At 39.8% G+C, this 23,340-nt stretch overlaps 1 protein-coding gene across 4 annotated transcripts in view; it reads left to right on the top strand.

Moving 5' to 3' along the window:
- Positions 1-680: 680 nt before the first annotated feature.
- Positions 681-23,340, top strand: part of si:dkey-237h12.3 (teneurin-3) — a 143,699-nt gene continuing 121,039 nt past the window's right edge. For all 4 annotated transcript variants that reach the window (XM_067599885.1, XM_067599884.1, XM_067599883.1 and 1 more), the window contains exons 1-3: positions 681-1,316; positions 13,491-13,983; positions 16,212-16,487. In XM_067599885.1, coding sequence (XP_067455986.1) covers positions 13,713-13,983; positions 16,212-16,487 — 547 coding nt within the window. In that variant the 5' untranslated portion in view covers positions 681-1,316; positions 13,491-13,712. The remainder of the gene's footprint in view (positions 1,317-13,490; positions 13,984-16,211; positions 16,488-23,340) is intronic.

The raw sequence follows: 23,340 nt of genomic DNA, 5'->3' as shown, positions 1-23,340 counted from the left end.
AATGAGGTAATCAACCCTCAAAGCATGCTCATATCCACTGTATGTTAATGTGAAAGGCTTGAGGACCAAATCTTAAAATGAAATGTATCAGAGTAATAGCATTTCTTAATGGTTCGGGTTGATAGCACTCATATTGTGAATATTTATTGCACATCCATGTTGCCACTGATCAATTCCAACCACAGATGGTGAAGCTTATTCGACAGCCCCGTCTCTAGAAGTTTCAATTGAGCAGCAAGTCGTTTAGGTCTTCTTGTTTATCTAACAGTTTAATTAACAACTTCAATAACCCTTAGCTGCTCTTCTGTGGGAAACAGCACATTTATTTACATCAGGCTGCTCCCCCCCTTTCACTTTGTCAGAGTGAAGGTGAGAAATTGGAGAATTGAGAGTTGGCCAATTATATGGCAGCGCGCGCGACCATAGGTAAGCTTAATGAGCAGCTTCTCAACAGAAAAAGAGAAGAGCACAGAGCAGGCTGATGGAGCACAGGCAGTAAATCCACTCCTACTCTGTTTCACATTGAATTTATGGAGCGTATTTTTCTAGCTTTGGATGATAAACTGATACAAGCTTAGTATATAAAATAGTATATAAAATAAAAATAAAAATAAATTATGATAATGGACCTAATTTTGTTCACACGTGCGGTTGTTTGCACATACAAGAGGTCATAGTTTACCGTCCTTTTTTTAATTTACGGCCTACAGCAGTACATTAGAGGTGATAGGCAGACCAGAGGCGACGCTGAAGAAAAGAGACGGGATGCGCAGTTTATCAGCTGACAAGTGAATATAGGACAAAAGAGCAGCTGAGCGGCTGCTGAGCCTCCGCATCCTCACCGAGTGAGTTTTTCTGTCTTTTTTTTTTTTTTTTAAAACATCCCGTACTGCTGGGCGAAAGGAAACATAGGCTGTGTTACCTCCCCTGCTGAAAGGGGACAACTGCATTGTTGGAAGTATTGGCTGGCCGAGCCACGGGGGAGGACTGGGAAGAACACGTTTCACACGAAGCTGGCAGCTGAAGCTCTCTGCTCCTGAAACCACAACGCGGCACAACATCCTCGCAGAAAGTCCACTACTCCGAGCCGTTGCACGCTCGGTTTCAACGTGTGTCCGAGCCAAAAGGGGGGGTTCTGTGGAGGGATTGCATGGTGTCTGTGAAGAATTTCAACTGTGCCAAATCGCACACGCAGCTATTGTGAGAAAGACACCGCGACGCACTCTGCCCACTGCTGCCTGCAAGTTTGGACTAAAGCGCACCGCTGGAAGTTTATGTGCCGCTGTCTCGGACAGGCTCACACAGTCTGCATGCAGGTCAGTGTGCTGTTAGTATTTTTTTTATCCTTTGCATCGGTTCTAAATGGATGTCGCCCGCGCAATTTAAATAAATGGCAGAATCGGTCTTCAATAATGGTGTCTAATTTGGTCTGTACGCTCTGTTGCAATATTCCGCAATATTCCCCTGACAAGATGTGAAGCCGAAACCCGCCGGGGCTCCCAGCCTCTCTTCACATCGGTACCTTGATAAAAATAAATTAGATCACACTTTGATTCATACCCTGTGGATTTTTAACAGAATTAGTCTACTGCTTTAATGAGTACAAGGGTTGAGCATGATGTATGCCTCTCTGAACAGCTCTACATTTGGGAAATGCATGACAACCTAAAGTTCAACAATAAAAAAAAAATTAAAGATGTAGTTTGTAAAAGTCATCTGCTGTGTTTTAGGAAGTATATCATTTGTTTTAATCTTGTGGTTTAATTTTTTTTGTAGGATTTGGATCATTGTTAATGTTACAAAAAAAATGTAATGCTGCTTGCTGTAAGTTACATTAAACTGTAAGGATGACAGGAAGAACATAATCTTCCTCCCGGTCTCCATCACCTCTCACCTCAGTGTCCTCTTCAAGACCTCTGGCCAAGAGTTGACAGGGTGAGGTGGATTTGCTCCAGTGACTGACTTTATCTGCACAAAGCATGAAAGCCTCACTGGGGTGTAAATCACCTACATAGATAACACGCTCAATCCCCTAATAATTCAGGTTTACAAACACACTTGCTAAACTGTTCCGAATCTGTAGTTTCAGCCAGAGATGCAGGAGGTGGAGATACTTCATCAGAGCATCTGAATGAATTTGAAAGAGGCCTGTAGGAAGGCTGTGTTTGGCACAGGGATTTAACGCCTCTTGGGTCAGACGTGTGCCTGCTGGAGCCGGAACTTTTAGGGTTGTATTTTCTGCATCAGGCGAGAGGGGCGGTTGCCTGACAACCAAAAAAAAATGGTTATGAAATGTGTAATTTCATGATGTGGTTTGATTGTGTTTCATAAGTAGCATAATTTGAGGAGCTTTAGAAAGTGTTTGGACAAAAAAAGGGTTTGGACATCAGCTGGATTCGTTCGCTACTTTTATTGTGTCTCAGCTAAAGTATAACACGGTGACTTGTTTCAGTGCTTGGTATGACTCAGAGAGAGAAACGTTTATCTGATTTCACTGTGGCATGGATCAGGCTATGAGCAATCTGCAAACACATGCATCTGAGTCCACATGATAGCCCAGAAGGACAAGTATATCTGTCCGGCTAAATTGATTTATGGCTATTGTCTTGAGTTCTGTTGAGGAACTGCAGCAGTTTAGGCCATTTTCTGTTTCATATTCCTCCTGTGACAAAGACTGGAATAGTAAAGTAATGCATATCTTTGCCACTTCAGGCCTTAGCGGTGAATTATGGCAGCTGAAGGGCAAATCATAGTACGTCCTCAAATTTACTCCTGTTATTATGGAAAAATAGCGTTTTTGTTAGGTGTAAAGTGGCAGGTGTATTGTGAAAAATTTGTCTCCAAGTGATCGATATTCTCATAATCTTAAGCCTTTGGCTGTGTCATGGGTCACATTAGAGCTAAGAACGGCTCCAAACTACCAGAGACACAGTCTATCTTCCTTGTGCCAGCCTTTAAAGGCATTACAGTGACACTTATTGGGTGATATTGAACATGTGGTTTTTGTATAGCGCACCAGAACACGGGTAGTGCTCGTATTATCGTTTCCAAGGTCTCAATAATAATTTAAATTTACTTTCCTGAATGAGACATCACAATCTGTGGTACTAATGTTCTGCCTACAATACGGCTGTGACTGACTGCTACAGAATTTGGGTAAATTGACTTCATTGTGTTTACTCTTTTCAGAATTACACCTGGAGACAACAGCGCTCTGGCGAATGCTATGCTGTCGAAACATTTATTTGCACAGCTCTACAGTAAAAAAGCAATAACTACTGTTGTCTACGCTTGTCTGGTATACACGGTGCCATAATGTAGCAGACGATTACACATGTAGCACTGAGACATTTAGGCCTGCTGCGGTGAACCCTTATTGAGGCTTTAGCCTAATGCCCCAGCTTCAAACTTTATTGCCTTTTAATCCCACTAATCAAAACAGGTGACTACAATTTCTGATCCAGCCGAAAGGAAGAAATTCTCGAGGTGACTTTTACTACGATTGGAGCTTAAAATCATCTAATTAATTCAGAAATATTAGAGGAACTGTGTACACAACACTGCCACTCCATGTTTCTATCCTTAAGTAATTTCCCCTTTCATTATTCCTGTGGAGAATTTAATATTCTGTGTGATGAGAACTGCCTCCTTTAGGGATAATGCCAGCTTGAATATGGCCCTAAACAGTTTTATAGATTGTTAAGGGGTAATCAGGATGAGTCCTCTGCCTCAGTAAAAATTACTCCTCTAAGATCTGAGAGATATAGAGGCAAGCTGACGCACAGCCTTGCACCAACTTTATAATATGTCCCCTTATTACTTGTGGATGCCGACAGTGGCTCAGAAGATGACCTTATGAATTATAACATTTGATATGGCAAACAGCATTGCCGAGTCGCCTGTTTCAACACATCTGAGCAAACATGTGAAGGTTAATGCAGCCTGACAAACTACCCACAGTTCCCTGGGCTCGACGGATCAGTTCCATGTCATATTTACTTTGCATAATTGCTGCCCTCTAATCTGTTACTATTAACACGCAGCCTGCCCGGCTATTGTCTGCTGCACTCTCTTTCACCTGTTTTCTCTCTCAGTTCATTTTGCCTTTCCTCCCATGAGAACAGGTAGACATCATGATAAATAGTTGGTGTGAAGGTAAAGCGTGCCATGATGCATTTAGGATCTTGAAGTACTTAAAAAAAAAAGAAAACGCATTTCGGGATGGTGGATGGACTCATACCTGTGCATTAGCTATTAATGATCAAATGAAATGTTTAAGAGGTGTGAGGATTGTTTGGGATCGGCACGCCGACATGAGACTTGTGCTGAAGTTTGCTGTGGCAAAAAAAAAGAAAATGTCTTTTTTCCTGCAAGTTGCCAAATTATCGCTGAAAGTCACCCTAGGATTTGGGGGAAGGAGATTGCATGCTCTTGAAATGTGCTTAGAGTAAGGATATTTAGTGACAGCACTTGATGCATTACCACTGTGGTCCTTAACTACATTGTATGCAGCACAAGAGAAAAAAAAAAACCTACCATGGTATGGATGCAAGCTGTTTTATGACGGTATATGCCTTTTGCTGTGTCTGAAGTCATGATGGTGTGTTGTAAAGGATTTGTATGGTCTGGGTCCCAGCTGATAAACATCGTTTATTAAATTAAAATAAAAAGGCCTCAAAGAGCTTGAGTAACTGCTAAGAATATAAATTGAGTTTAATATTAATACCAAAATGGATTTATGTAGTATTTTCCATAATGTATATCTGCTCAGTATAATGTGATACCTGCCACTGCATTTTGATTGCAGAGGAGCGTTCTCAAGGGAGCAGCTACTGTACCCGCCTTATGGCTATTGTAGACTAACTGCATGACCTAATGTGTTGTGCATAATATAAACTGATTCCTGAATCTCATTGCGCGCATATGTGCAAATGTGTTGTGATGTAAGTGTGTGTGCGTGGGTGCTTATGGACAAAACAGCCGAGTCGGTAATTGTTTGTAACGAAGTAGAAGCCGTTCTTTAGCCGTGTATGGGTTACTGAAAATCAAGAAAAGTGAACATGCTAGCAGGACAGCTCATGGTTTTTGTTTCGAACATTTGCTGCTACTCTGGCCAAAGCAGGCTGAGATGAAAGCCACCTGTGATTAGCCACAGGATGCTGTCCTGCTGGTCCAGCTCTGGGAGCAGCACCGCTTTACACTGTTGTAACCTACAGATTAACATTTATGGCTCAGCATGCTCCAGTGGACTTTCTGGGTCAAGACCAAGTGGCAAGATTGAGGAGTGGCTCTGACTTTGTAACAGTGCAACTCTCCCTGCACGCTCCAGGGTTGAGCCTGGCAGGGAGAGACAGACAGAAATGTGCTTAGTTCTGTCATAGGGAGAACAAAATAGAAATGCATTGTGCTCTCTGCTTGTGAAAATTGCTCTGAGTGAATACCTGCGTGCTTTCTAGGCTCAGCATTCGTGAAATACAGACATTATATTCAAAGTCAGGATGTGTTATATATTAAAAGGACAGTACATGGCAACACTTTCTGTCAGAGGCTGTATATAGTATATAAGTCAATATTATATGATGTCCAGCTCACATTAAAATATTGATGAAGCAGCTTTATTTTTCACATGTGTAAAAATATGTTTGAGCTTTGGCTCTATAATAGTCTATAATTGCTCAAAGCGATATTAGCCCAGGAGGAGGTTTCCCAGAATAGCTTCAACCTGCCAAGAGCCTCAGGTCTGGTCTTTTGTGGGCCTTGGACAGCCCAGTGGGAAGTTGGGCGTCAGCTATGCTTGTCGATGGAGCTGCTGGATGGCCTCAATAATTCAGTTGACACGACCTCTGTGATGCTGAAAGACGCAGGTCTGGCGGGTGATGAAGAGTGTTGATGGGGACAAGGCGGAGGTGCTGGTTCATGGATGAAGCAAGTGGGCAACACTTCCTCTGTCTCTTTATTGTCAGCGGGGTGAAGAAGAGAAAATATTGAATACCAGACCACTGAAGAGTGTAAAACCGGCCACTTCAAGTCAGTGTAATGGTATACAGGTCAGCAGTCTTTGACTTCCAGTGGAGACCAGTGCGCGTTCGGAAGTTGGTCTCGGCCAATCGCTACAGGGCGGACTCTCTAAGTTTCACCCCTGGAAGTAGAGACATCAGCGCAATGTTGGTGAATTTTCAGATTGATGTTTCTTTAATAAGGCCTGCAGTCTCTCAGTATTCTGATAGTGTTCCATCATGACCTACATACTCCTTAAAACGCTGACAACTAGAGAATAAAACCCTCCAGTTTCTTTATATATTGTATAGTTTATGTGGCACAATATGCCTAAAGAGAAAATACACCCAATATATTATTCTCTGTAAAGTGCAAAAATTGTATTCATTGTGTGCATACAATTTGTATTTCTTCTAATTCCATATTATTCAAGCGTGTTTTGTTTAGATTGATCATTTCGATTGAAACTTCGACAGCAGGTCACCGTCTCCGTGTGGTCAGATCTTATATATTTCATCAGTCGCAGCAGCACTCTGTTGCATTCCCATTGCAGTATTCACCATTGATGCTGTCCCTCATACTCTTCAGTTGTCTGCCACTATTATATGATTGCTGTGTATATTCCACCTCCCCCCCTAGTTTGTTGTACAATCATGTGAGATGCATTTGAATGACACCCAATGTCAGCACTTTAGAATATCTCGCTGCGTTTGCGTTAGAGTATCTATCTGCTAGCCAGGTTTGTATGCTCCCAGCATTTCAAATATAGTTTGGGTAATGATTTTCAGCCACTCAGTAAGTGCTCTTTTGACGGGCTACAGTAGTGCTACAATAACGTCTCTAGATGTCCAGATTATACCGTCAAGCAAGACTGATATTTGATTGAGAATTTGCAATTAAAAAGGGCACCACTGTTGATCTAAATAAATAATATACCTGCAATAAATCTTTTTTTTTTTTTTTTCAAGGTCTCAAACCCATTTTCTTTTGTTTACCTGATTTGTTGTGGACAGATATGATGTGAATTTTATTCTTTCAATCACCCTCCGTGGCGTTGTGATTGCTCTGTGGCTTCATTACAATGCAGCTGCGGTATCACCGCAATTTAATTTATTTCCGTAACAATGGGTCGATCATGGATTTGTCTATAAATTGCCTCAGGTCTGTGGAGCTGATTTTATTTTTGCACACCATGGAGTCAATTCATTATGAGTAGGCATTAGACGACAGTTGTTGACACCGTCTTGTAAGATTCTCAATTAAGCAAATGTACATGAACATCATTACTTCCTTAGATCCCCTGTGTGAAATAATACTGCAGTGATGCCAGTTTGAGAGAACAGCAAACTGTGGCCCATTGAATTAAGACTGTCTGGTGTAATTGGGTGTGTGATATGGAAGGGGGCGCCTATTTTGATAAGAGCTGGGTTCAATACTTGTAGCCTTGGATACAGATAAATGCTGGAGCCCGTATGTATGAATGCACTGAATAACCCACTATTACCATTTGAGATAGAGGGAGATCGAGCAGGAGAAACATTATAAAATCATGCTTTTTATATTCCAATTGTCCACACCTAGCAATTACATTTTAAAAAAATGAATTTGGCTGTGCTTGCAATTTTTTCCACTAAAGATTCAATGAATATATAACTCATACTGTCAGTGGTGAAGGGTTATTTGGGGGATTTGTAAACATTCCTTCTCAGCTTATTATGATGTATCCTGGCGCTGGCAGATGCCCCTCTTTTATTATTTAATTCTCACAGACAAAAAAAGCAGCAGCAAAATGGTTAGGATTAGACATTGACCACTATGATTTTCCAGTGACGGACAAGTAAAAAACAAACAAACAAATAAAAAAACACTGTGGGTTCAGCTTAGCTTTTGGTGATTTGTTTTTCATATTCACAGTAGCCTTGTTTGTCTTTTAAATGTGCTGTAACTATGAGGGATGAAGCTTCAAGCTCCATAATCTGAAGTGGCTGTATCAGAGATTTGCATCACTTTACTCCACTTGTGAATATTCTGCATCATACACTGAGACAAGAGACTTGGCATGGAGCAGGATTTCATCATCTTTCCTAAGAGTCTCACTGAGTGTAGTAAGCTCATCCCGTCACCAAGTATGCTAAGGATATAGCTGAGGCTGAAATTTAATTGCAGATAAATTCTGTCATGAGTTTGTGTGCTCTTTTTTCCCCTCCCTCCCTCACTTTCTTTCTTCATCTCTTTATCTGTCACTCTCTTATATAGTCAATGACTATACATATTTCAAGATTAAGAAACTGAAAATCATAGTAATCTGCCAAAAAACAAAACTCTGTATGTTACAGAGCGTTACAAGTCGATAAACGGCACGGAAAAGCAGCTTAGCATCAGATCCTCACATATAAACTCACGTGTCAAAGTTAAGATTATCAATTTTCTTGATCAACTGATCTTCCTATATGTGTATTTTTAGGTAATAGTCGTACGCTTCCCACTGCAGCAAGGGATTTAGGCACTGAGCCTCGATAAAGAACGAGCACAATCTGCTTCAGACGGCATCCAGAATTCAAAAAGTCTGGGAAACGTGCTGCAGACAAACACTTCTGTGTCTCCAAAATCACCGGTGTCAGGGGGAAACAGGCAGCATCTGATGGAACACTGCCCTGGTTCTCCCTCTCCCCTTCTCCAAGCGCCGGGAGGCACGGGAAAAAAAAAAAAAAAAAAAAAGAAAGAACTGAAGAGAAACCGAAAGAGGAGAGGGAGAGAGGAGCGTCAAGGAGGAAAGGGAGAGAGACTCGACAAGATGAATTATGCAAAGCTGTCAGAGGCGGCTATTGTTGGAGGTGCTGGCTGTGTTAAAGGGAGCCAGCCCTGATCTCCACCAGCTCCATCAACCACTCTCACCACTCCCCGTGGCTGAGAGCCGTCTGATCTGTGCTCCGGCAAATGGCCAACAACAAGATGAGGAGGGGGAGGTTTGTGTGTGTGTGTGTGGGGGGGGGTGTGGGCGGGCCAGGCCACTTGGTGACAGGTGGATTGTCTTGGAGGGACACACCGGCAACGACAAGTGCGCTCTTTATTACCGTTATTTACAGAGGTCACCGACAGGGATATCTGAGCTGATATGTACAGTAGCCCCGCGGAAATATAATTACCGAACAAAGGCTTAGCGAAGAGTTGCCATTTCAGCATTCTGGTCAGTGGTGGCTACTCCTGTTTTGCAAAATGCTTTGTGTGCTGTTGTCAGGAGTGTGTAGCAGCTCAGTTTAGGCTGGCGTATTTATCTATATAGTCAATTTTGTGTAGAATTATCATATATGAGATATGTTACAAGTAGGGCTGCAATAACGATTATTTTCATTGTTGAGCGTTGTTTTTCCGGTTAATCATTTAGTCTAGAAAATGGTAAACCCACAATCTGGAAATTGCTTGTTTTGTGGTACCAACAGTCCAAAACCTATAGATATTCAATTTACAGTGTTATAAAATTTATTTATTAATCTGTGGATTCTTTTTTTGATCATCACTTAATTTACAACATGTAAGAAAATATTGGAAAAACTCCCATCACAAGTTCCCAGAGCCCAACGTGACATCAAATGACTTGTTTTGTCCAACCAACGGTCCAAAACCCAAAGATAATCAATTGCCACTCAAATACAACAGAGGAAATCTGCGAATCCTCCCGCTTAGAAAGCTAAAAACCAGAGAATCATTTGAATTTTTCTTTGATAAAAGACTTAAATGTTTACTCAATCATTGAGGGTTAATTTTCTGTCTACTGACCAATCAATAAGTTATTTGATTCAGCACTGCTCTCCTTGTTGACCATCCTCGCTCGAAGCATCAAAAAATGTCTTTACCTTTCGTGCCTTTGATGAATAACATACTGAATGTCATCTGCTTATTTAATTCATTTTGTATAACATAACTTATCAGCTCCAAGATATCTTAAAAGGTTGATCTTCCTTCCACATCCCCAAGTTGGAAGCATAAAACATACCCACTCTCATTTTTGATGAAAATACAGTATGTCAGACATGAAACAAGTATATCTCATCCTTGAAACCTGTCCAACTGCCCTGAAGAGCCAATTGACTTGGACACGTTTCTTCTCACCACATTATACAGATGGTTTATGGTTTATGCTTCAAAGAAGTGCAGAGGTGTAGGACAGTATCAGGCGTCAGGGGGACTGTACTCAACTGGCATGGGAGTCATTGGGACGTGTGTAGAGCTCCGCCGCGTAGATCATGAACTGTCTTTCTCCTTGCCTCAGTGGCTCGCCAGAGGACCTCTGTGTGACGCTAATTTTGCAGTGTCGACTGTTCCGCTGAGCGGTCATGGGTGAGTGACTGTCCTGGTTCACCTGCGTGATCAAAGGTAAAAGGGAATGTAGAAGTGAGTGATACAAGAAAACTAAAAGAATTCATGAATTTACGTCCAAAAATTCTTGATCAGACACATCTTCCCATTACTTCGACTTTTCTGTGCTTCTCGTTCTTTTTTTTACAGATTGGTGTGCATTAGTGTGTACTCTCAGCAGGGTGACAAGAGGCAGATTTTGCATAATCAAGGCGAGACAGACTGGCTTTTATTCTTCTCTGCTCAAAGTAGTCTAGTTCATACTGTAGTTAAAACCTTTGAAACTTAAAGCCTGCAGAAACACAATAGAATCCCCTCAAGAGCCTCTATGACCTTTTGTACATAATTTAAACTATCATGAATGTCTCTCTTGCATCCTGATAGTGTCCCCATGTGCTGCCTATGTGCACAAGCAGGACACATTGATGAGCTGTGAAAAAGATGGCATCTTCTGGTCCTCAGAGTAAAGCTGAAATGTTTATACAGGGACATGCCTGGTCACTCAAGGGCTTATAGCTGATTAGGACACAAATCTAATTCCTCCTATAGTGGGGGGCTTGCAGCTCAGTGGGTAGGACTTGTAGCATTAGCTTTTTTTTTTTTTTTTTTTTCAGACGGCAAATGTCTTTACAAGCCCGTAAAGAAGAGGGGGAATCGTAATCAGGGAGGCTTCTGGGCGTGTCTGCTTGCACTCATCCTGTACATTAATCTGCCAATCTGGATGGATGTGTACAATATCCTGAAAGTGATGAGATGGAGTGAGATGTCCTGTGGCATCATAAAAAAAAAAACAAGCGTGTGTGGGGTAGTGTTGAAGGTTGAGTGTTAGGGTTACGAAAAAGTGTGTCACTGATTGCATCTCAGCGCGTCGGGGGACAGAATGATATCCAGCGACTCTGAGCGAAGGGGGTAAAAAAAAAAATAAGTTGAAGAGGCCTAGAACAGCTCACAATTTTCATTATCCCTGCATCCTGCGCCCCACCCGCTACTGCTTCAGTTTTTGGGAACTCCGGGGTCCGTGCTATATTGCAAGCGCGACAGTGCGCTATCCTGGCCTCACTGGAAGGTTTTGATGCTTGATGTGAAACGAAGTAGATCTCATTTGGGGAAAGGAGTCTGATACTCCAGTCTTACAGCTCAGCCAAGAGAGAAATGAAAGTGTGGTGTGTGTGGCATGTGTGAGCATGTGAGTCTCTGTGTGTGTGTGTGTGTGTGTGTGTGTGTGTGTGTGTGTGTGTGTGTGTCAGGAGGCAGTGGAAAATGGCTGGTAATAAACACTTCTGACACACAGGGGCTCCCATCCACATTCCACTCAAGGGTTTTTTGCGGATTAGTCACATTCTCATTCCCACTTGTCCACATTTTAGAGCACGTTCTCCACCTGTGAGTGTCTTCTTTGAATTTCCAACAAGTTAAAGATTTTAACACGGATATATCTAATGTTTGTGTGAACTAGGGCAATACTCGGTCAGTGCATTCAGAGAGACTGAGATGTACAGTTAGGTCATGGGTACTGTGTGTGACATGGAACTATTACTTAACTCACATTGACTGTAAAGTCATATATGTAGGGTTTCTCTATCTCACTGTTACCGTTGCTTTTTTATGTATAAATTAAGCACTTGGTTAACTTGTGCTCTCACATATATTGGTAAATTGTATAATTTTGCATGACATACAGTTTAAAGGCTTAGTTCACCTGAATTTAAAATAAATTAAAAAACAAAACAAACATATTTTTCCCATATATCTGGTGTACGGAGCTAGTATTGTTCATGATTACCCTTGATAATCCATAGAACAGACTGTTTTCATGAGTTTCAATGAAAACAGATCACAGTGAAGCCTCTGAACACTGTGTCTGGAAAAATGTGTCTGATTTTTTTTATTTTTTCAATGCATTTTTTTTAATGCTTTGAGCACCATAAAAATGAAATTCCACTCTACCTACTTTGATTTGGTGTGTAGGCAGGAATCAAGACATATGTACAGTATATATCTCAAAACCTTGACAAATAAAGCCAAAACTAGCCACATGATAGCAATAGAAGTAGCATAAATGAGAAAATGTTTAAAGGGTCGGTTCACCTAAATTATTAAAAAAAAACAACCTTATTTTCTCACTTACACCTGGTATCTAACCATGCAAGTTTGTTTTTGTTTGTTTGATTTTTTTCCCCAGTAACTCTGGACTGAAGAAATATCTTCTATCTATGAGCAACAAATACAGCACTCTGGAAAACCAGATTGCTGTTGAAATTTTAAAAAACATTTTTTTAGTGCTTTGAGCACTTTAAATGAAGCTCTATGGGCATCCATTGTGTTGGAGTGCAGGCAGAAATCTTAGAGAAAGACATCTCAAAACACGGGCAAATAAAACTATTTACATGGGTAAATAAGGTAAGAGGTGAAAAATGCTTTTTCATAATTTAGGCAATTCAACCCATTCATTTATTTCACTTAACTGTCACTAGCTGCCTGGGAAACTGCGTATCTAAAATACATAGGTGCATTATGCATTTTTCATAGTCTTTTTGCTATTCTGTGTGTATGAAATCTGGCACTAGGTTAATGTATGCAATGGGTCAAAATTATAATTCTGTACGCGTTACAGTTTAAATTAAAAATTAAAGCATGATATCATCATGTCAAAAAGTCACTGGCCAGCGTGATGCGTGACATATTGATTTATCTGTTATTTAACCAGCATGTGACACTTGGTGGATGTCAACTTTGGACAATCATCATGAGTAAATTGAAAAGCTCCTCCGAGCACCTCAAAATGTTTCACTCAAAAAAAAAAAAATATATTATTGTGTGTGAAACTTATGCTTATTTTTATCAAACTGCTTTTGCTTGATGGGAAAAGTGTGAGTTACAACTTTTAAACATCAACACACTGTAGATTAACTTGATTTTTGAAGGCTCAAACAGGCGGAATAAGTCGGTGATCTTTTTAAGAGGGGAGTCGTGTATGGCAAGAGTTCACGGGTGAGGTTTCAGAGGTGGGGAGGTAGCAGTGGGGGTGGGGCAATGAGAAAGGGATAAGTGTTTGCTCTTCAAGATGAAGCAAATGGATTAGTGTTATCTGAACTCTTTGCTTCCTTTCCTCCCCATTTCTTTCTTTCTTTCTCCAGGTAGAGTGGGTGGAAGGCTGAATGGACTGAAGAAGTGACCGACAGACCAATAGAGGTTTAGAAGTGGGGAGGGGTGATAGGAGGAAAATCGGTACAGGAGGAGAATCACAACCAGAGGAGGAAAAGGAGGGGTGAAAAAGAGAGAAGTAATCCAGCGGCAAGTGTCTCAGGAGAGCGTCGGTGGTGAAGGGGAGGGAGTTGGATACCCAGCATGCAGGCAGCATGGAACGGGTGAGGGAGCAGCGGCCTTTCTGCTCGCTGTCCAAGAGCCAGAGAGACCGAGAGAGAGACTGCGAGAGAGACAAGGATCGGGAGCGTCGTTATACCGCCTCCTCGGCTGACCGGGAGGAGGGAGCCTGCCGCGTACCCACTCAGAAATCCTACAGCTCCAGCGAGACGCTCCAGGCCTTTGACCATGACCCTTCACGAATGCTGTTCGGAGGCAGAGTCAAGGAGATGGTCCACAAGGAAAGTGTAGAGTACAGCAGGCCAGGTTAGCAAGATCAAATGTTTACTCCATTCATTCCTTTGTTGGATTTTTTCAATGTCTGTCAGATGAATATCCTTTAATATGAGTGGGGTGGTTATTGAGGCTACCAAAGATATGTGGAAGACACTTAAAGGCCCATATTATCAGAGTACACCAGTCTGTTGACCTTTGCTACAAAAAAGTATGATTTGTACTTAAAAATCTCTGTATTAACTCAGAAATTGTTTTTTTTTCTCCAAATTTGAAGACTACACATTGACGATAAATCTGGGATTCCAGTTTGATCGTAAATACAGCAAACAAGAAAATCTTTATATCCATGTTCATTTGATTTGTAAGAGTGTGAAAAATCATCAGTAAATGAACATCGATGCAAGGATTTTATTGTTTGTCCTGTTTACCAAATTCTACCAATTTACTGTTTTGTTTTCCACTTTATCTGTGCAAGTTTGACAAGAAATAACAGTATGATGCCAGTGTGTTGGACAGTGTAAACACAATTAAATAATGTCAAACAAAGGCACAATTTAGTTTAATGCTACCAAACTTTCAGAGAAAAGTCACATAGGGGTCGGATACAGCGGGCAACTCTGACCTTATGAATTGTTGATACCCTGGATTATGTTAAAATAATAGGGGAAAATGCTCAGTAAATAACCCTTTCCTTTAATTGGCTGTTAGAAACTGTCCCACTTTCTATAATTAAAAAGTTTGGGCAGTTTATTCTATTTTATGGCACTCTTTTGGCTCATAAAATTGCAATTAGAAAATCTATCCATTACTCCCTTCCATTTTCTTGGTGCTAATTGGTGCCCATTTTGGAATTAATGGGATTATGATGGAGTTGTGGGAAGAATGCTAGTTTCCTTTATTTCTTTTTAAAATCTGGGCATTTAACGACTGTTTCTCACATCATCACAATAAATGTCAGATTTAATGTTATTCATCTGGTAATGGAAAGGGAGCACATTTTGTGCAGATAGTATTTGCGCATTGTGCTGTGTACGAGATGGTGAATAAGTATAATAATATTGATTTTTTTTTTTTTTTTTTTTTTTTTTTTTTGCTTGCGTTTTAGCATTATCAGACTTTTTAGTAATTTTTAGTATGGTACACTTTTTTACTTTGTCTTTATTTTTGAATTTTTTGGTGATATTGTCTAAATAAAAATAGGCAATCTGAAAAAATCTCACTTTATAACTAGAAATACAAAATGTAGTTTGCTGCACTATGATTTGAGTAAAAGGCGATGCTTTTGTGCATTTTGATTAAACCTTTTCATTTTCAGATGTGGTACACATAACTGAAAGGGGTTCTGCTCCAGTTCCAACTACACAAAATACATGATAAAATCCTCTCCCTTTGTGACCATGAATATGACCAGAAACTAATTTTTAATATCCACAAGATCATCATGTGTGTCATAAATATTCTGTGTTGACACATCTCACCTTGAAATCTTTTAAAAAACAAAGCATTGCAGCACCAATGATTTAAGTTAATTAAATGAATACATTATAAGTGTAGACGGTATTTACAGCTGAAATACATTTAAAATAAATATATCAAAAAGGAAGTCTGGGTATAGATTTTCATGGCGTATGTTTCTCAAAACATTTAGCATAATTTTCTTTTCCGTTCAGGGGCTTTCTAACGAGCTTGACGTGAGGTATTTCTGTTTATTGGCAATATGCCTGTGTCTTCTTTTAAAAAAATGAATTAATTTATTTTACTTAGATGTTGCAGTGTCTTTGAAGGCATGGCAGACTATTATTTTATTTCCAGTGAACACCAGAGCCTCAAGTAATTCCAAATGAAGACAAAACAGATGTATGGTGATGATTTATTGTGGAACAGACTCTGTCTGAAACAGTTTCTGAAAACTATAAAATAATAAATGGGTGGTACAATTTTTCTTTCATTTAGATGATCACAAGAACCTTGATTTTTTTGGTGGTTTGTTTGTCTAATACAACTAGGTAATGTCAAAATTCTCACTTAGTCAATAAAAGTACAAAGTTTGTTAGCGCTGTCCTGTGTTTTGAGTCAAAGAAAATGCTTCTTAGCATCTTGAAGTGTTAAGTAGCTTGAGAGGCTTTAATTTAACAATTATCCCACCCTCCCTTTCCACACTGCTCTTAGGTTAAGTGTTTTTTTAAGTAGTCCCGGTCTTGGCCATTAACTGTGTTGTTGCTTGGTTTGTTAAACTTTACAACTTCTGTCATTCACAGGGCAGACATTTTCACTGAGGCAACTCGGGATCTGTGAGCCATCGGCTCGCAGAGGCTTGGCACTCTGCCCTGACACAGGCCTCTCCCACCCACTCAGCAGCTACTCGAGAGGACCGGTCGCTACAGAAAACCATGAACCTGTATCACCGGAACGTACCATGACTCTTTGGGGAACGGGGGCAAAGTCTGGGCAGAATTCATGCCTCTCCAGTCGCTCTAACTCAGCACTCACACTCACTGACACGGAAATGGACAATAAATCGGACAATGAGATGGGTGAGTAGGGCACACTTTTCATCCTTTTTATCTTAAAACGCTGATTTGTTTGCTGCACATGCTGTCACTGCTTTTCAAAGGGGAGTAATCACTATGTAGAAAAAGCAGCAGTAGGTTGGATTATGGTTGGTGCTCGAGACTGATTGGTGGAAGAAAGTGGAAACGCGATTGGTGGGGCTGGTATCTGGAGAGGCATTTGCAGCTGCCTTTCTTTGGATCAAAGGCGTGATTCCTCGCCGCATGCGGAAAAAAGAACATGGCCTTCCAATTGAGTAGTTGCTAGTCACCTGGTCCTTCTCCACAGGAAGGAGAGGAGTTTGATAAAGTTTCCCCATGGGCTAGCGTATAATCAAAGATAGCTTTGTGTGCCTCAGTCTGAGATTTTGCTTAGAAATTCTGCAGTGGTTGGCCGGGCATGCACAATGGCTGATTAAATGGGTACAATGGTTTGAAGTGCAAATTTGATCATGCTGGAAACCTGAGATGGAGGATTGAGGTTCTCTGTTTGAAGAGGGCAAATCTTTGTTGCGTCAATTGGAAGCAATGCATAGAAGATAGCTGCGTATCTGTATTGCTGTTAGGTTTGTGTTTAACATATTTTACGTTCTCTTGTTTGTTTTAACATGACATCCCAAAAGTTTAGCTTGCAGTTAAGAAAATAATTAACATTTCCTCTAATCTACTTTAAAAAAAGGCATTTATTGGTGGCATTTACAGGATTCCTCATCACATTTTTTTAATTAAATGCATTTTCTTTTCATTTTTTTTCCTTCCGCATTGACTTTATCCTCTCAGCTTCATGTGTTTTAGTGTAAAGCTTTAAAATTTCTTCTCTGAAGTAAATTCATAGCATGAGCCATCACCATCATAACATGTTCAATGTAAAGCTCTAATTATTTTTAAGAAACCAATGATCTCAAAGACTGGCAGGCAGTTAAAATAATTAGGGTTGATTACACTTTCCTGGCAAGAACATTAAAGAGAGGGTAAAAAGGAAAATGTCTTGTGTTCATGTGCTATCAATTTTTATTCCAAAAACATTGGCTACTCTCTGACATTTGAGACAAGTGATTTTCTTAATGGCAGTATTCATCATAGTGAGCTTGTCTCTGGGGGGGGGAGCAGAGTAAGTCTTTTACATTTTCAAAATGCCATCAGAATTCAAACCTATGTATTTGTTCCAGTGTCTGGCCTTTGCTTTGGCCAAATACACTCCGTATACATTTATGAAGCACTAAAAGCTCAGCCTAACCACAGAGGTGCTAGTAAACATAACCCTGGCCTCCTTAGTACTCGCCTGCAGTCATATTTGTTGCTGTACATGCCAAGCACAAAATCATATCACCAGTTATTGCTGCAAGACAATGCAGAGTCTGCCTTCAATAGGTCCTCTATTAAGCTTCAAATCCACCTGCCCTCCACCGCATTAGTACACACATACACACACCAACCTATGCCCCTTTGGCATACCTCCTCTAGAGTGTTTTTTGCTGGTTGGTTCTAGTTTGTACAATGCCCTGCTGAGACTTAATCTAACTCACCATTCAATTAGTGGAAAAAAATAATACCTGCAAGATGTTTGTCCCAGGTGCGATGCTTTAATGTTACTAAATGCAAAAGCAGCTACTGAATAATTATTTTAACTGCACATCATGTTAATATGCAGAAACCATTCTGTAGAGAGAACAATGCAAGAATTGATTAATCATTAATTATTAATTAATAAGTAATTTAAAATTCTAACCTCTTCTTGTTAAACTATTTTTGGACCTAAAGTCCTTTTTCATCATCTAGATTTTGAGCCGGAGAAAAGAAAAACCTTGCCATTGTTTTACCTCTATAGATCCTGGTCTTTTTTTTTTTTTTTCAGGAGGCATTGCACTTTTGACTTTCACTATTTAATGAAGCAGCTAAGAGAAATGACCCATCCAAAGGTTTCCATCAACTGAATATGCATGCAGAAGCTCCAACAAGGGGCCGTTCAGCCCCACTTATTCATAAATGAACTCAATATTTCATTCTAAATCGCTCTGTTCTACAGAGTGTTCGACACAGACAAGTACCGAAGCCTCGGCACATTCACAGAGAGCACGGCATTTGCAAACGTTAACCTCCATGATCCAAAAGAAGAGATGTCCACCTTTTTAAAGATGAAACCAGAGTGGTCAACTCAGCAGCTATAAATGATCATTTGTGTGCCACTATAGATGTACAGAAAGAAGGAGGTTGTTTGCAGTAGTGATAGAGTTGCATTTCAACAAATACCACTAACATTATCTGAAGTATATTAGCAAGTTTCTCTGGAATGGAGATGACCCAGCCAGTGAAAGAGGTGTTTGTTATGTTCTGTGCCCATATGTCACCTTTTTAAAATGTTTAATATCAACATTTTTATTTCTCTTGGGCTATGATAATGTTTTTTTAAGCCCAGCCCCTAATTTCAACATGTTGATCCTTAATATAACTGATTATATTCATCACTACAGATTATTTCTGACATAACATGAAGTTGTTGGAATTTTTGTAATAGTAAAAAAAGACATCTAGTAAGTAGTTTGCATTGATTTTACACTTAAGATAATCCCCAGCCACTGATTGAATCCCTTGAAAACAAAATTGATTGACTAAAGCATCCATTTTATTGGTTTTCTAGTTGTTAGAATGGCCAGCAGTCCTTGCATACCTCAGTGGATGAAAGTGTCCTGTTTACATAACTGGTGCTGTACATCTATTACAGATTCCTCTACGATGATTATATTCAGAACCTCAACCCTAATACATTTATTATTTATAGTTTATTTCCCTTACATAAAATGATGATTTCTCATGTGGTTATTTCATATGTGCTTTTATTGTAATTGTCTAAAAATATTATGCTTGTCAATAACTATTCATTTCACTTTTGATTTTCCATTTTTCTCCAGTTACATATTGATACACAAGTGTAAAAAAAAAAGAAGAAAAAAAAAAAGCATAGTCTTTCTCTTCAAAAAAAAAAAAGATTTAATATCATTTCTTCCCTATACCTGACAGTGGCATACACAGACACACACCCATGCATACATGTACACACTCATGTAAACTACATATACTCACTTAATGTCTCATGTTACGTTAGCAGTGTGGATATCCACCAGCTGTATAACACTGGAACTTTATGTCTATGGGGAGGTGTAACTCTGCCATGAGTGACACAGTGATAAAAGTTTAAAAAAAAAAAAAAAAAAATGTTAGCACTCAGCAGTTGCAGTGAGACATAACAGAGCATTAAACAGTTTACTGTTTAATACAATTCTTAAAGTTTAAATTATAAAAAGCGAAAACACTCAAACACTGCTGAAGATTAGGAGAATAAAAACATGTTATTCAATTGAAGCCCTATTCCCACAACAACAGTATTATAAAGAAACCTCATGTAGTAAATTAATTACATCTGCATAATGATGAAATGCATTTATATGGAGTAATGCAATTTGTTGAAATCACTGGTGCACCAGTTACAGCTTTCTCAATATTTTACAATTTGTCACCTTATCATGTAGTCAATGAAATGGGGAAAATACCCCTTAAATATTTCTGTGTAGAATGTAGTAATTGTACATCTTTCATGACAGAAGGGAGGTAGAAATGCACAAGGAGAGCAAAGAATGCAAATTACAGAAGGATGTGACCTCAGTCTTGACTAGAATATATAATTTTTGTTGGAAAATTTAAATTCAAGGCATACAAACTGTGGATTTGCATGGGTTAGAATGTGGGTCACTTGACGTCCCTGAGTATAAATGTGTTTAAATATGTGGACTTTGTTTAAGTGTCTTGGAAAATTGAAAATAAATAATAGTACTCACCATGCACGCTCACTCTTCTTGTCAAATTGCCATTTTACATACAGTATAAAAGATTGAATGCAATTTGTCATCCCATTACAATTTAAGATGCCTTAAATATAAGATTTAAAGCTTCAAAATACATGTGAATTCAGCTTTAGCTTTGCTGTATTGACAGTTCTGGTAACACTCACTCAGACAATCAATTTTAAACAATTACAGAAAATGTCTTCATTTCAAAAATCAAAAAAATCCCTTTGTTAAGAAAGTAAACTGTGGAGTCTTTCAACAGGGGTCGCCGTTCTGCAATTACACTTTCTAGCTCTTTCTGATCCTGTATTTTTAATGCTTCAATATTAAATTATTATGGTTCAGGTCCAAGTATTGTGGTGATATGAATATTTGTCTGTTAGGCTTTTGGGTTAACGTATAGCTGCTGTGTAAAAGTGAACACATCCGTGGATACAGGTTTTTTTTTTTTTTCCTATCCTAATGTTGACTGCGCCTGCTTCAGAATCAATATTATACCCCTCATAAAACATGAATGACTGCACGAAACAGAAACATAGCATGGCCCAGTTGAGTTGTATTCCTAATAGGGTGTGAAAAAGCTCGTACTGACTTGTTAGGCACTGCAGCTACAGCATTGCAGTACCTCGTGACAGCTCTCCTCGGCTGTATTAACCGTCACACATGGGATTTATCGTTCAGTGGGATGGTGTTGACGCCTGCTGACCCCTGCTTAGGAGAAAGGGACTTCCACTGTGATGCCTGTCATCCTTTGTTAAAGAAGCATCACTTGCTCTGGCCTGCACCTTCTTTCCAAACTCATTTGAAGAAAAAAGTGTGCGCCTTTCATGTTTTCACGGTGGGTGCAGCAGTCCTGTGTGTGTCTTTTGGTGCCACGTTCACATCCAGGACTGGTTACAAAGGGATGTATTAGAAAATGTTTTCAATTTGTCCAAGTCACAGGCCTACATTGCAGCTGTACACATTTTACAGTTGAGCATAGCTCACAGATTCATTGTGTGAACGGTGCCAGTAAAAGGTTAATTAAATCAGTGGAGGAGTCACAGCAAAGTGTGCTGTAGCACAGCAAGCACCAAAGGCTTTTTGGGTGGGAGTATGAAAGCGTATCAGACACCCTCTAACATGCTTCTCTGTGTGGATGTATTCATGTTCTCTCACTCTGCTCCTCTCCCCTCTCTTCTGTCTCACATACGAATGCGCACACACCCGCATATCTCACTTTTGTTTCTCACACTTTATCTCTCCAAGATTAGAAATTCAAGCAAAAGTGCAGACATTTACACACACACACGCACAAACAGACGCGCACGCAGGACGTCACGCTGACGAAGGTGACACACCATCTGTCAAACTCCTGTCTCAGATCTGCGCCTTGTATTGTGACAGTGGAATCAGCCTATTGATCGTAGCAGGCAGAAATCCTCCCTCACCACTTTTATAATTCAATATGGCACAAGCCGACCACAAAAAGAATAAATAACATCAGACAGTTTTTTTTCTGGTCAAAAGAGCTGGCCATCTGTGATGTTTTTTGAAGATCACTCAAAATCTGGCAGAGAAAACAGTTTCATCATTTGTTAATAGGAGCTTGGAAGGTGTCTGAGCTTTATCTCGTGCCTCGTCAAAAGAGGAGGTGCGCTTTGATTGCCATCATTTATTGTCATCACTTTCCTGCTTGCTGGCGCTGTCACCGGTTAAGTGCTCACATTGTTAGTGCTCGGGGTGACAGGGGATGTGGGATACGGCGGTGACGTGCCGAGATGTCATAGGAGGTGTTGTGCTCATCAGTCTTATGAAAAGATTCTAGTTTCTATTTTGGAGGAGTTTAGAAAGCCTGGAGGAGGTCATTGCCCTGTTTCTGTGCCGAGCAAAGGTCAGTGACATTTGAAGCCACGTGTAATCGAAAGGCAAACTGACCGGCGGTATGGGAATTTCGATTTACCCTTGTTACATCTCAACATCCTGATAGGTTGTATGTGTGAGATGCCTTTTTGCTTTTTGGTGTTGTTTGTCTATTTGTGAAACTATAGTTGTGAATACATTAACACAACAACAACACGCTATGGAAAACGTTCTACTCACACCACAGATACCCCCTACAGAGTGGATGATCTGATTAGACTTTGGAGTGTCTTGCAGTATAAATTAGCATACTAATAAGGCAAAACAGATTTTCTTGAAACTACCCCATTCCTTTAATGCCTTAAAGATCTGAGTTCATTCTGATATCATCCCTCTTTAAACGCAGATGTTGATATAGAAATGTTTGCTAATTATTGCATTAATTATCTTAGTTAACTGGTGTAACTGGTTTATATTAATGTGTGATGTGGGTCTGGCTTGACATAAGGTTTTCAGTTTCTCTCTTGGTTTGGAGGGTTTAAATTAGCGCTGCAACTAACAATTATTTCCATCACATATCAATTAATGTGTTTATTTTTCTCAATGAATTGATTAAATCCCAGACATTTTTTGGAAAATACCATAACTTCTTGGGAGCCTGGGGTCTTGTTTTGTCTGACCAACAGTCCAAAATCAAAAGATATTCAAACGACAATGACATAAAACAGAGAAAAGCAGCAAATTTTCACATGTGAGGAACTGGAACCAGCTATTTTTCGGCCTTTTTTCATCATAAACTTAAACGATTTAATCAATCATCAAAATAGTTACAGCTCTAGTTCAATATGTTTTGTAACTCCACAGAGTTTCTAGTGTGTAAAGGAGCCAGAATATATGAAATATTTGGATTAATCTATCAAGGTTAGTGTTACATAGTCTACAGAGATGCAGCTGCATTGTAGAAAGCTATCAACTTTAACATCTACTCTTTGTTACCTAACAGTTGAGTATCAACATTTGCCTCTTCAAGTTAAGATTCACCCAGTTTGGCCGAGCATCGCTGGCAACACTGTCTTAGCCTGCGCTTTTCTCGCCATAATCACTTGCTGGTGCCAAACTGCAGAACATGTTATTACGATTAGGAATTACTCCGC

This window comes from Thunnus thynnus, chromosome 9, assembly GCF_963924715.1.
Source record: "Thunnus thynnus chromosome 9, fThuThy2.1, whole genome shotgun sequence".
Taxonomy (NCBI): domain Eukaryota; kingdom Metazoa; phylum Chordata; class Actinopteri; order Scombriformes; family Scombridae; genus Thunnus; species Thunnus thynnus.
The sequence above is the reverse complement of the archived record's forward strand: the minus strand, read 5'-3'. Positions and strand labels throughout refer to the sequence as shown.